At 35.2% G+C, this 13,470-nt stretch overlaps 1 protein-coding gene across 5 annotated transcripts in view; it reads right to left on the bottom strand.

Annotated features, from left to right (window-relative positions):
- Window positions 1-13,470, bottom strand: part of RIF1 (replication timing regulatory factor 1) — a 57,606-nt gene that overhangs the window by 34,987 nt on the left and 9,149 nt on the right. For 4 of the 5 annotated variants that reach the window (XM_007114285.4, XM_007114284.4, XM_055087823.1 and 1 more), the window contains exons 9-16: window positions 11,506-11,644; window positions 8,761-8,912; window positions 6,156-6,273; window positions 5,335-5,499; window positions 4,740-4,850; window positions 3,783-3,845; window positions 3,181-3,281; window positions 1,603-1,689 (exon numbers count right to left, since the gene is read on the bottom strand). In XM_007114285.4, the coding sequence (XP_007114347.2) occupies window positions 1,603-1,689; window positions 3,181-3,281; window positions 3,783-3,845; window positions 4,740-4,850; window positions 5,335-5,499; window positions 6,156-6,273; window positions 8,761-8,912; window positions 11,506-11,644 (936 nt within the window). The remainder of the gene's footprint in view (window positions 1-1,602; window positions 1,690-3,180; window positions 3,282-3,782; window positions 3,846-4,739; window positions 4,851-5,334; window positions 5,500-6,155; window positions 6,274-8,760; window positions 8,913-11,505; window positions 11,645-13,470) is intronic. The other variant, XM_055087821.1, reaches the window with a different exon arrangement.

Raw genomic sequence — 13,470 nt, 5'->3', positions numbered from 1 at the left:
CCTAAACAGATTTTCTACCTGTTGATAAAACAGCCTCGTATTGGAAGAAGAAGCCACATAGGACTTTCACAGCTAGAGAGGAAAAGTCAATGTCTGCTTCAAAGCTTCAAATGACAGGCTGCCTTTTATTAGGGGCTAATGCAGCTAGTGATTCTAAGTTGAAGCCAATGCCATTTACCATCCCAAAAATACTAGGGCCCTTCAGAATCATGCTAAATCCACTCTGCCTGTGCTCTATATAAATGGAACAAACCCTGGATGACAGCTCATCTGTTTACAACATGGTTTACTGAGTATTTTAAGCCCACTGTTGAGACCTACTGCTCAGGAAAAAAAAAAGAATCCTTTCAAAATATCACTACCCATTGATGATGAACCTGGACACCCAAGCACTCTGACAAAGATGTACAATGAGACTAATGTTTTCGTGTCTAACACAACATCCATTCTGCAGATCAAGGAGCAATTTCGACTTCCAAGCCTTTTTCAGAAATACATTTCATAAGGTTATAGTTGCCATAAAGAGTGATTCCTCTGATAGACTTGGGCAAAGTAAACTGAAAACCTTACGGAAAGGACTCATCATTCTAGATGCCGTGAAGAACATTCATGATTCATGGGAAGAGGTCAAAATATCAACATAAACAGGAGTTTGGAAGAAGCTGATTCCAACCCTCCTGAATGACTTAGAGGGTTAAGACTTCAGTGGAGGACATAACTACAGATGTGGCAGAAACAGCAAAGAACTAGAATTAGGATTGGAGCCTGAAGATGTGAAAGAATTGCTGCAATCTTATGATAAAACTTTAACAGATGTGGAGTTGCTTCTTATGGATAAGCAAAGAAAGTGGTTTCTTAAGATGGAATCTACTGCTGGTGAAGATGTTGAAGACTGCTGAAGCGACAACAGGATTTAGAATATTTCATAAACTTAGTTGATAAGGCAGCAGTAGGGTTTGAGAGGACTAACTCTAATTCTGAAAGTTCTACTGTGGGTAAAACGCTATCCAATAGCATTACATGCTACAGAGAAATCATTTGTGAAAGGAAGAATCAATCATAGCAAATGTCACTGTTGTCTTATTTTAAGAAATTCCCACAGCCACCCCAGCCTTCAGCAACCACCACCCTGATCAGTCAGAAGCCGTCAATATGGAGACAAGACACTCCAGCAGTACAAAGATGACTCACTGAAGGCTCAGATGATAGGTTAGCATCTGTTTAGCAATAAAGTAGTTTTAAATTAAGGTATGTTTTTTGTTTTTTTTTTTTTTTTTAGGAATAATGCTATTTACTCACACTTAACAGACTACAGTATAGTATAAACATTAACTTTCACATGCATTGGGAAACGAAAAATTTCATGTGACTTTCTTTACTGTGATATTCACTTTCTTGGCAGCGGTCTGGAACTGAACCTGCAGTATCTCTGAGGTATGCCTGTACTTTGTCTATCATTTTTTCCTTTAACATAATCAGCGTATTCAAATTCAATTCTCTTGGAACTTTGCAATCTAAGTTTCACTACCTTGAGAAAAAAAAAATACCATGGATCTTTTTGTTTATTAGCTAATTTAGTATCATTACATTTAAGATACTTGCATTAAGAATATCCATATTAGCAACCTGATATGCTGGAGAACCTAATACTTTCTGAGGAAGTCCTTTAATTGTAATTTCCATGAGAACCTAAGAAAGACAAAAGATTTTACTGTACATTAGCCATAAAAGTAGTACCTTACTTAGTAAAAATCTTATAGTATTAACTATGTTTTTAACAATTTATTATAAGTAATGTTCGTTCATTGATGTAAATACATTCTCATTAGCTTAAAATGTTCAAATACAGAAATATAAATAATAAAATAATGAAGTCCTTTCTTAACTCCAGGAATAATCAATGTTACCAGTTTGGAATTTATTTTTTAGACCTAAATTTCCATATATGTAAGTACAGAGAGAAACATAACTTCCTAGGTTGGCTGTCTTGTACCTATTGTTTTATATCGTTAATGATATTGTACCGTAAGATACTCTGGAACTAATGTTCTTCACCTGTGTTACAGAGTTTTCACATCAGTCTATGTAGACACATTCTTAACTGATAAACAAATGGGCAGTTTGTTCAAACTTTTTAAAAATTAATGGTCCTTGAGGCTATTTTCATTTTTTATACTACAAAAAGAAATTCTGCAATTATGTACTCACTAGTGCCAGAAGCAAGTATTTCAAAGAACTGCTAACTAGAAGCTGTATCTAAGACACGCCTCTCAAATGTGACAGATTACCAAACTGCCATCCAAAAATATTATTACACTGGTATTAACCTGAATTATATAACATAAGTAACATGACAAAAATAACTGTTAGTGAAAATAAGCTTTCACATATTCTCATTTGAACAGACACTAACGATAATAATTAGCATTCGTTGACACATTTATTTTGTTCCAGCCCCATAATGCTCTGCATTTATCAACTCATTTAATTATGAACTACTACTACATCTCTTCTTTATAGAGCGACAAGAGAGTAGACAGAGTGTCTAAGTTCATGCAGTTAATAGCTGGACAGAGGTTCAACCTAGTCTGTACCAGAGCCCTTGCTATTAACCACTATCCTCTATTGCCACAGTAGATATGGTTGTCATGGCACATAAAGGAATCACTCAGAATCTACCTACGGGTGTGGTTTGTTCCATCTGCAGTTTATTTTGGGAAACTCACTATTACAAAAAGTATATCCAATTCACTTTTTCCCTCTCTACTATGTAGGACATATTTTAAATGCAAAAGCTCTCCAAGATTACCAGATATTTTTTTAAATGTACATACTAACAATCAGTGGAGCTCAGCAATCTTGTCACAAAATTAGTGTTCATCCAAGTTTCTTCAGTTCAAGTTTCATGCCCCTTATCGCATTTTCTCTGTACGGCCTATTCTTTTTCCTATCACACTGGAAGATTTTTGTAGCTGCCACTGTCATCATTTACTTTAAGAAGGTTTCAAATGACTCCATTTAGTCAGTGGAACAGCATTTATTACAGGGCCAAATTGCTGATAAGTACTTGATATAAAATATCTTCCCAAATCCTGATCTGTGGTAGTACCTTCAATAAATATAAAATTCAATTTCAGAATATGGTTTTAAAATTCCAGCACATATAGGTATTATACTTACTAGTGTTTTCAATACAGGAAATACTTCTGACTTCACTATGCTTTCCAAAGATTTTAAGAGAAGAGTCAAAACTTCAGAACCTGGTCTCTCTTTTTTGTTACCTATCAAAAGGGAAAAGGAGAGGTACGGTTCTAAACATGTATTTTTAGGGGTGAAAATACAGCTTTTCAGGGGTAAAAATATATACTCAGAGAGCTATTAAAGAGTAATTTTGGGGGGGCTTCCCTGGTGGCGCAGTGGTTGAGAGTCCGCCTGCCAACGCAGGGGATACGGGTTCGTGCCCCGGGCCGGGAAGATCCCACATGCCGCAGAGCGGCTGGGCCAGTGAGCCATGGCCGCTGAGCCTGTGCGTTCGAAGCCTGTGCGTCCGGAGCCTGTGCTCCGCAACGGGAGAGGCCACAACAGTGAGGCCTGCATACCGCAGGAGAAAAAAAAAAAAAAAAAAAAGTAATTTTTTTGTTTTTCCTTACTAAATAAAGTGCTTTGTTTAAAGGTAAAGTCTGGAAGATAATTCAAAAAATGATTTTAAAATTAATTTTATATATGAAAGCTAAACAATTCACTGAGTGCTATAAAAATCTTTTGATCATTATAGTGCTTACCAGATTCAATAACTGACTTCACCAAGCTAACTAGCTCCTTCCAAATAGCATTGACAACTGCATCTGCCAAACAAAACAAAAGGTACTTTAGAATGAAACAGATATGACTACAAAAGCTCTCCCTTTCACGCTTATACTACAGAAATAAATTGAGTAATACTTAAAAATTTAAAATATAATTCTCCTTGTAATAGTCAACCTTGTTATCAGTTTACAATATACTATTCACCTCATTTTTGTTTAAAGAAAGAAATGTTTTTCAAAAGGACTGTTAACATACTCAGGGTAATTCTTTCTTCTCATCGACTGTATTTTCTGTATTGAACACCTTTCACTTTTGAGACAAGGATTACAGACTGAGAAGGATACCTGAAAGCCACTAGAAAAAAATTTTCCAACCAGTACAATAGCAAACTATTTAATTTTTAAAACCTGTCATCATTACTTGATAGGCTTTAGAACACAGGAGTTTAGGTGTAGATACTAAAATCACAGAGCCTAGGTCTGAATCATAGCTCCATCACTTACTATGTAACTCTGCACAAGTTATTTACTTCAGTACAACACAATCCCTTATCTGCAAAATAGGCTAACACAGAAGGTTGCTGTGAGGATTCAATGAATTATATGTAAAGCTCCTGCAGCACAATCTGGAAACAGGTGGCACTATATAAATATTTACTATTTTTTCTTTTTAAACACAGGTTTAAATAATAAAAATCTTCTCTTAGGGCTTCCCTGGTGGCGCAGTGGTTGCGCGTCCGCCTGCTGATGCAGGGGAACCGGGTTCGCGCCCCGGTCTGGGAAGATCCCACATGCCGCAGAGCGGCTGGGCCCGTGAGCCATGGCCGCTGGGCCTGCGCGTCCGGAGCCTGTGCTCCGCAACGGGAAAGGCCACAGCAGAGGGAGGCCCGCATACCACAAAAAAAAAAAAAAAATCTTCTCTTAAATATTTACCAGAAGCATCTTTTCTAACTGCAACAAAGCTATCACGAACAGCAGTGATAAATGTATTTGCATGTTTGGAAAAAAAAGAAGAGCTGCTGATTAACGGATGTTCAAGTCGCTCTAAAAGAGAAAAAAAGACAATTATGCAAAACCAAAGCTTTATGAAATAAATTTCTCAATGTAAAATGTTAGGTAGTCTGATATGTTTTCTATGAAAAAGATTTAGGGACTTCCCTGGTGGCACAGTGGTTAAGAATCTGCTTGCCAACGCAGGGGACACGGGTTCGAGCCCTGGTCCCAGAGATCCCACATGCCGCAGAGCAAATAAGCCCGCGCTCAGCCACAACTACTGAAACCCGCGTGCCTAGAGCCCGTGCTCCCTAACAATGGAAGCCACCGCAATGAGCAGCCCGCGCACCACAAGGAAGAGTAGCCCCTGCTCGCCGCAACTAGAGAAAACCCGCACGCAGCAACGAAGACCCAACGCAGCCAAAAATAAATAAATTTATAAAAAAGAAGATTTATAAAATCTCTTTCCTCACCCCAAAGTACAGTGTTCTGAACTGTGTCAGTAATTGAAATGATTTTTAAAACAATTAAATACCTAAGCTCAGCATAAGTTTGTTTTGCTTAGCAAAACTCAAGACTTCTGGACCCAACAAAAAATGAAGCAACATTTCAAGCCCCAAAACTTGTATAGAGGGAATTGTGGCCATTCCACCAAAATTTGAACTCAAGTTCATCCGGGGAGCTCCATATGGAGAAGCACCTTTAAACAAACAAACAAAATTGCTAAGTTATGTACGATTAAATTAGTTCCCCAAATAAATATATTTTGTTTACTTCATTTCAATGCAATGTACTTTTAAAAGTAAATAATTTGTCCTTCAACAAAAGTTAAAGAGTTTTTGTTTAAAGCCCACAACACAGTTCCTAATTAAATACTAATCTTACTAGGTTAAGAACAAGACTAGGGTCATACACCATTTAAGTGAATTCTCAGACATTAATCCATACCTTAACATTAATATGCAGGCATTCCTAAAACTTAAATATAAAAATTTGATTCAGAATATTTAACGTAAAATAGGAACAACAAATAATTTTCTTTCACTGATATACATACTAAGCCACATTCCTTACATCTGTTAAGATCTGATATTTTTAATTATAACTCTAAGATTCTAATTCTGAAACAAACATAAGAGTCTGTAATGCACTTCACATAATGTAGTGGAAAAAAGTTGATCTTATCCAACTACAATAATGCGATAACAGCAGTACACAGTAACACATACAGAAAACAAACAAAACGATTTTGTGATAAGGCAGCCAAAATTATGTGAATTACACGGAGCAAAGACTTGATTCAAAGCCTTTTTGTAAAAATAAAGGAAAAAAACCCCAAGTAGGTCTATCTCTTACCTTTGTGTACAGGGGTCGCAGGATTTAAAGCTGGAGAAGTAGCTACACGAGATGAACTGCCTTGAGGTGAAGCATTAGAATCAATGCTTATTGTGCTTTGAATCAGAGGCACACAAACCTATTGGGGTTTAAAAAAAAAAGAGAGCGAGATGGAGGGAACTGAATCTGTAAATATGTATAACTGTCATATTTTTTTTAAGTCTTGCATAATACAGTTAAATATCCTTAAGAAGCAATCTCAATTGTTTTGATATGTTGAAATTTTATTGGCCTTTTTGATGCACAGGGTAAAAACTGAAACTTGGAAAAGTGAAAATTTTTATTACAAATATATTTGCCCTAAATATGTACTATCTATAAATTTCAACTCTACATTCCAGATGGAAAATTATACACATAAATAGCTTTTACAGCTTTTACAAATAACATCTACATGAGTTTTAATGCTATTGGTAGACAGACCATTTTAAACATTTTAAAAAACACCTTAAGAAAATATGAACTAAGACAACTCCAAGCTTATTTCTAAGATCATTCCAATACCTGTCAAATGTAGCCAATGAGTAGATTATGCCAAGGAATGGGTGGGACAACTGGGTAAGATCAGCCTACTAGGAACTTAAAATGGTAGAATTTGAAAAAATTATGACCCCAGTTACAAGTTACAATCAATGCCCAATTTTAATCAGTTCGTGCTCTATCAAGTTTAAAAATTTTAATATATTAAGCAATTAAAAATTTAAAGAGAACTTGCTAAAAAAAAATCCAAGTATACTTGAGGAAGAACTGATAAATTCAGCAAGGTATGCAGGATACAAGACTGACATACAGAAATCTGTTGCATTTCTTTACACTAACATTGAAATATCAGAAAGGGAAAGTAAAAAAAAAAAAAGAAACCTTTTAAAAAAAGGGAAAGTAAAAAAAAAAAAACCTTTTAAAATCACATCAAAAAATAAAATACTTGCTGTACACCTGAAACTATCACAACATTGTTAATCAACTATACTCCAATATAAAATAAAAAGCTAAAAAAAACCCGAAAACTTAGGAATAAACCTGACCAAGGAGGTAAAAGACCTATATGCCAAGAGCTATAAAACATTAATGATGGTTTAAAGAAATGGAAAGATATCCCATGCTCTTGGATTGAAAGAACTAATATTGTTAAAGTGGCCATACTACCCAAAGCAATCTACAGATTTAGTGGGATCCCTATTAAATTACCCATGGCCTTTTTTACAGAACTAGAACAAATAATCTTAAAATTTATATGGAACCATAAAAGACCTAGAATTGCCAAAGCAATCCTGAGGAAAAAGAACAAAGCAGGAGGCATAACCCTCACAGACTTCAGACTATACTAGAAAGCTACAAAGTTATCAAAACAGCATGGTAATGGCACAAAAACAGACATATAGATCAATGGAACAGAATACAGAGTCCAGAAATAAACCCACACTTATGGTCAATTAATCTTCAACAAAGGAATCAAGAATATACAATGGAGAAAAGATAGTCTCTTCAGCAAGTGGTGTTGGAAAAGTTGGACAGCCACAGGTAAATCAATGAAGTTACAACACTCTCTCACACCATATACAAAAATAAACTCAAAATAATTTAAAAACTTACATACAAGACATGACACCATAAAACTCCTAGAAGAGAACATAGGCAAAACATTCTCTGACATAAATTGTAGCAATGTTTTCTTAGGTCAGTCTCCCAAGGCAATAGAAATAAAAGCAAAAATAAATGAATGGGAGCTAATCAAACTTACAAACTTCTGTACCGTAAAGGAAACCATAAACAAAACAAAAAGACAACAAAGAATGGGAGTTTGGGATTAGCAGATGCAAACTATCATATATAGAAGGATAAACAACAAGGTCCTACTGTATAGCACAAGGAACTATATTCAATATCCTGTAATAAACAATAATGGAAAATATGAAAAAGAATATATGTTTATAACTGAATTACTTTGCTGTACAACAAAAACTAATACAACATGTAAATCAACTATACTTCAATAAAAAATAAATTTAAAAAAAGATAAAAGGTGTTATTGGGGCTACCCTTTTTTACTTAAAAATAAGATTAAGCTTTTATGTTTAAATGCAGCAAGGATATCAAAATCTAAAGGAATCTGTAAAACTCATGTGTAACAATAATGAAAAGCTATAATGGGATTAAATGACTGGTTATCACTATGTAGCCTAGAAAAAGGATACAAAAAATCAGAATTGATCCAACTCTGTGTAGCACATGATTTCTATTTCAGTAATGCTGACTCTACTCTCAATTATATTCTAAGTCACATGCAATTCCTTTAAAAAAAAAATCTTTCATAATGCCTCTAGAGTAAGAATAGATATTTGAGTGTTACTGATTAAAAAGGTTTTAGATGCTCCATTTCAGACAATTGGAGAATATCCTTTGAGGAAAATGAACTCAAGTTCTGTGTCTGGGTGAAAAAAATCTTTTATATGACGTGCTCTGCTAACACAGCAAAAACAGCACTGAAAGATTAGATTGGTAAGAATCTAAGAACACATTAATAAAAAAAACACATAAAGTATAGTAATCAACACTTTAATGTTACCTGTTCAAAATTAGCAGGAAGATGAGGTCCTAGTCTCATCAATAAATACCACCAGACTTCTAGTTTTGTCAGCGCTAGAGTTTCTGTTCTCACATGGATAGAACTCAAAGGCTGCATTAACAACTTCAGTCTTTTTGCACTACATAGTATTTCTTAAAAAATAAAATAAAATTAGCACCCAGGTAAAAACATTAAAGAGGTAAAGATTAAACTTTAAGAATGATAGTATGCAACAGCCTACTACAACAAGAGAATAGATTTTTTAAAAAAAATTTTTTTAATTACCAGGTGTTCCTGTTCTACCCAAAATTTTCATATTGACAAACTTTAGTACAACCAGGTCACAATACTTAAGGCTTATTTTAAAAAATAATAACTAATATTTACTAGATACAGTGTGCCAGGGGTGATTTTTCCACCATTTAGCAATGTCTGCAATATTTTTGGTTACAACTGAGAGGTAGGGATATGGAGACTGCTACTAGTAACTAGTGGGCTGCATCGAGGGATGCTGCTAAACTTCCTCTAACTCACAGGGCAGTTCTCCACAACAAACTGTCCAACCTAATATGCTAAAATGTTGAGAAACTCTTTCTAAGCTGCTTTAGTATTCTCATTATCCCCATTTTACAGATTAAAAAATAGAGGCATATTTTTACCTCAAAAAAAGTTGTCATTTTAAAAATTTACTAGTAATTTATTTTACCAAACACTTTAACTGTTGATGCAATTAATGAGATTTTGGAAAACTAAATATTCATTTAGATTTAGGTCTACTCTACATTAGCGATAATCAGATTGCTTAAATTCTACACAAACACTAAATACACTTCTTTAAACAAAATATTTATACCAGAAGTGTTTACTGTATCAGTGACGGGAGAATATATAAAATAATACAGTCTGTGCTCAATCAATTTATCAAAAAGACTTAAAAAGGATTGTGATGCATCTGTCAAGTCATGTATTTGGTGGAATAACATTGATCAATGTTTCTTACAAGTATTCTGCCATTTGGCTTTCAATTAACATTTTTATAAGAAAATAAAGTCAGACCACTGTGGAAACAAATCCTCTAATCCTTTCTGAAATATCTATGAGAGGAGAATACCAACAACTGCTGTGCAATAATACTCCATTCTCTTTTAGTTACAAGATCTGCTTTCACTCAGAACAGTGATGGGTATCTACTCTTTGACTACTTTATCTAGTTTCCCATTTAGCCATTCTCCCAATGAGATTTTTTTTTTTTTTTTTTTTTTCTGTACGTGGGCCTCTCACTGCTGTGGCCTCTCCTGTTGCGGAGCACAGGCTCCGGACACGCAGGCTCAGAGGCCATGGCTCACGGGCCCAGCTGCTCCGCGGCATGTGGGATCCTCCCGGACCGGGGCACAAACCCGCGTCCCATGCAACGGCAGGCGGACTCCCAACCACTGCGCCACCAGGGAAGCCCCCAATGAGATTTTTAAGTGGAACTGTATGTGGAATTTCTGAAATGTTGTTTACAGATGGCTCACTCAGCTGTGAAGAAGCTTATTTTTGCCCCTTCTGCCTTCCCCTCCTTCCTGTAGTCTGCAATTAAGGCACGCTGAAGATGACAACAGAAAAAGACAGGCATCTGATTCTTTAATGACTTCCTCGATCCATAATACCAGTCACAGACTCTCTAGCTCTTGACTTATTTCAAATGAGACAGCATTTTATTTATCTTAAGTCACTCCTATTTTATGCTTTAACACAACTATACATAATTCCACCAGATTTAATCCTGGATACCTCACAGTGAGGTTCATAAACAATAACCAAAAAGAGGTGACATTTCCAATTAAAATCTGTGTCTGGCAATATTTTCAATAAAAGTAGTTGTAGTTAATGCAAATAGTTATTTACAAAACACATTTTAAAAGGATTAATGGTCTTCTGCAAGGGAAAACAGGATGAAATCAACATTATTTAGCAGATCTTGTAAACTATCAATTATACCTAAGATTAACTACCCAGTTAAGTAGGTACTCATACTGACCCACTTTTGGGCGAAATTCTCACATATATATATATTAAGCACCTCCAGTGGACAATAAAAAGATATGGGTAAGGTACATCAAAAGGAATCACTTCTACATATTAATGTTAGCCCACTATCAGGCGCTGTTCTAAAGATCCTGAAAAAAAGTTCCTCAGTTTCTGATACTTTGATTCCATAGAAAACACAATTGTTTGTTATCATCTATTGGCTGTGTGACCTTTGATGAACTACTTAATCTTCTGAAAATAGTGATAATGCTTACCATCTAAGGTCTACTGTGATGATAAAAGTGAGATGTATGTAAAACGCTCAACTAAGTGCTGGAATTCACTAAGAAAGCCACAAACAGCATGTCACTTTGTTCAGTTTTTGAAATAGTGTAAAATAAACTTTATATCCGTGATTTTCAATAATACCTGGCCTTTGAATTCTACTTTTAGCTACAAATTTATTCCCCTAAAATAATATTCAATGATAGGTAAATATTCGATATAAGCCACAAACAGCATGTCACTTTGTTCAGTTTTTGAAATATAAACTTTATATCCGTGATTTTCAATAATACCTGGCCTTTGAATTCTACTTTTAGCTACAAATTTATTCCCCTAATATTCAATGATAGGTAAATATTCGATATAAAGCCCCCCCCCAAAAAAAATCAGAAAAGCTTTGTTTTTCATCTTAAGTCATAAAAAGTCGAATTTTTAAATAGTACTTACCTGGATTTAAAGCAAAATTATCTATTAAACTCTTCCAAGCAATAAAAGCTATTTTTTTAATCATGGGTGCTCCACTACGAAATCCCAGTTCTTCTAGCTGTAATAGAGAATTGATGAAACTCCCACTTCGATGCAAGGTCTAAAAAGGAAGAATCATTAAGAAGTTACTTACCTGCCTGAAACAATACACAGGCACTATCATCATTCATTTATCTAACTCACCCAGTGTTAACTATGTAAAATCTAAGGAATTTAAACTTTTTTTTTTTTTTTGCATTACGCGGGCCTCTCACTGTTGCGGCCTCTCTCGTTGTGGAGCACAGGCTCCGGACGCACAGGCCTAGCGGCCATGGCCCACGGCCCAGCCACTCCGCGGCATGTGGGATCTTCCCGGACCGGGGCACGAACCCGTGTCCCCCACATCGGCAGGCAGACTCTCAACCACTGCGCCACCAGGGAAACCCTAAAGTTTTTAAAGTACTGAATTTTGTATGCATATTCAAAATTCTAGATCACAAATATAAAGCTCCATGAAATGGGTAATGCATAATACACAACATTTCTAAAACGTTAGAGAATATCAGAAATGTGATAAATCCCAAATTTTACCAACATATTAAAAAAAAGTATTCATATGAAAAAATTTGAATATTAAAGAAAAGGAAGAAACTCAAACTAATAATCTTTTCAAATACACTGAAACAGGCAGGAAAAACAGTTAAGTAAAAGATGGATAAATGACAAGTAAACAATGCATCCCAAGTAAAAATACACAAAAAGAACATTAATAGTCATAAGTGACTATAGTCCACACATAATCTGAACAGAATATAAATATAACAAAAACAACTGGCTTAGAAATTCACAAAAATCCACAAGAAAGCTACTAGAGCCAATAAAATCATTTCAGCAATGTTGCAGAGTACAAGACCAACACACAAAAATCAGTTGTGGTTCTATACAACACCAATGAATGATCTAAAAAGGAAATCAGGAAAGCAATTCCATTTACAATAGCACCTAAAAGAATTAAACACTTAGAAATAAATCTAATCAGAGGTGAAAGACTTTTAAACTAAAACCTACAAAGTACTGTTGAAAGAAATTTGAAAAGGCCTAAATAAATGGAAAACCATCCCGTGTTCATGAATAGGAAGATTTAATATCATTAAAATGTCAATACAACCCAAGCAATCTACAAATTCCACACAATCTCTATCAAAATTCCAAAGGCCTTTTTCACTGAAACATAAAAGCTGATCCTCAAAAATTCATTATGGAATTGCAAAGAGCCCCAAATAGCCAAAACAATTTTGAAAAAAAAAATTATAGAGTTGGAAGACTCACTTCCTTGACTTCCAAACCTACTGCAACAGTAAATTAAAGCATATGGTAATGACATAAGGAGAAACATAACAGACCAATGGAATAGGGATCCCAAAAATACTCACATACACAGTCAACTGATTTTCAACATGAGTACGAAGGCCAGTCAACAAAAAACAGTCTTTTTAAGAAATGGTGCTTGGAAAATTGAGTATCCACGTGCAAAATGAACCTGGACCCTTGCCTTACACCATATACTAAAATAAACTCGAAATGGATCAAAGATCAAAATTTATGAATTAGCAAATCCAGAGAAAAAGCAGAATGGAGGTTACAAGGGGCTGCAGAGGGAGGGGCAGAGGGAGTCACTGTTTATGTAACACGTATAGTTTTTGTTGGCAATGATGAAAAAGTTCTGGGTGTAAACACTGGTGATGTTTACATAACCAACTGCCGTAAATGCTTTTAATGCCACTGAACTGTATACTTAGGATGGTTATGATAAATATTATGTTATGTTTATTCACCACAATAAAGAAAATCACAACTCCACCCCCTCAAAAAAACCTGGCTTAAAGATAGAACAGGGCTTCCCTGGTGGCGCAGTGGTTGAGAGTCCGCCTGCCGATGCAGGGGATA

The sequence above is a fragment of the Physeter macrocephalus genome, chromosome 2 (assembly GCF_002837175.3).
Source record: "Physeter macrocephalus isolate SW-GA chromosome 2, ASM283717v5, whole genome shotgun sequence".
Taxonomy (NCBI): domain Eukaryota; kingdom Metazoa; phylum Chordata; class Mammalia; order Artiodactyla; family Physeteridae; genus Physeter; species Physeter macrocephalus.
This window is presented reverse-complemented; position numbering and strand designations above follow the sequence as displayed.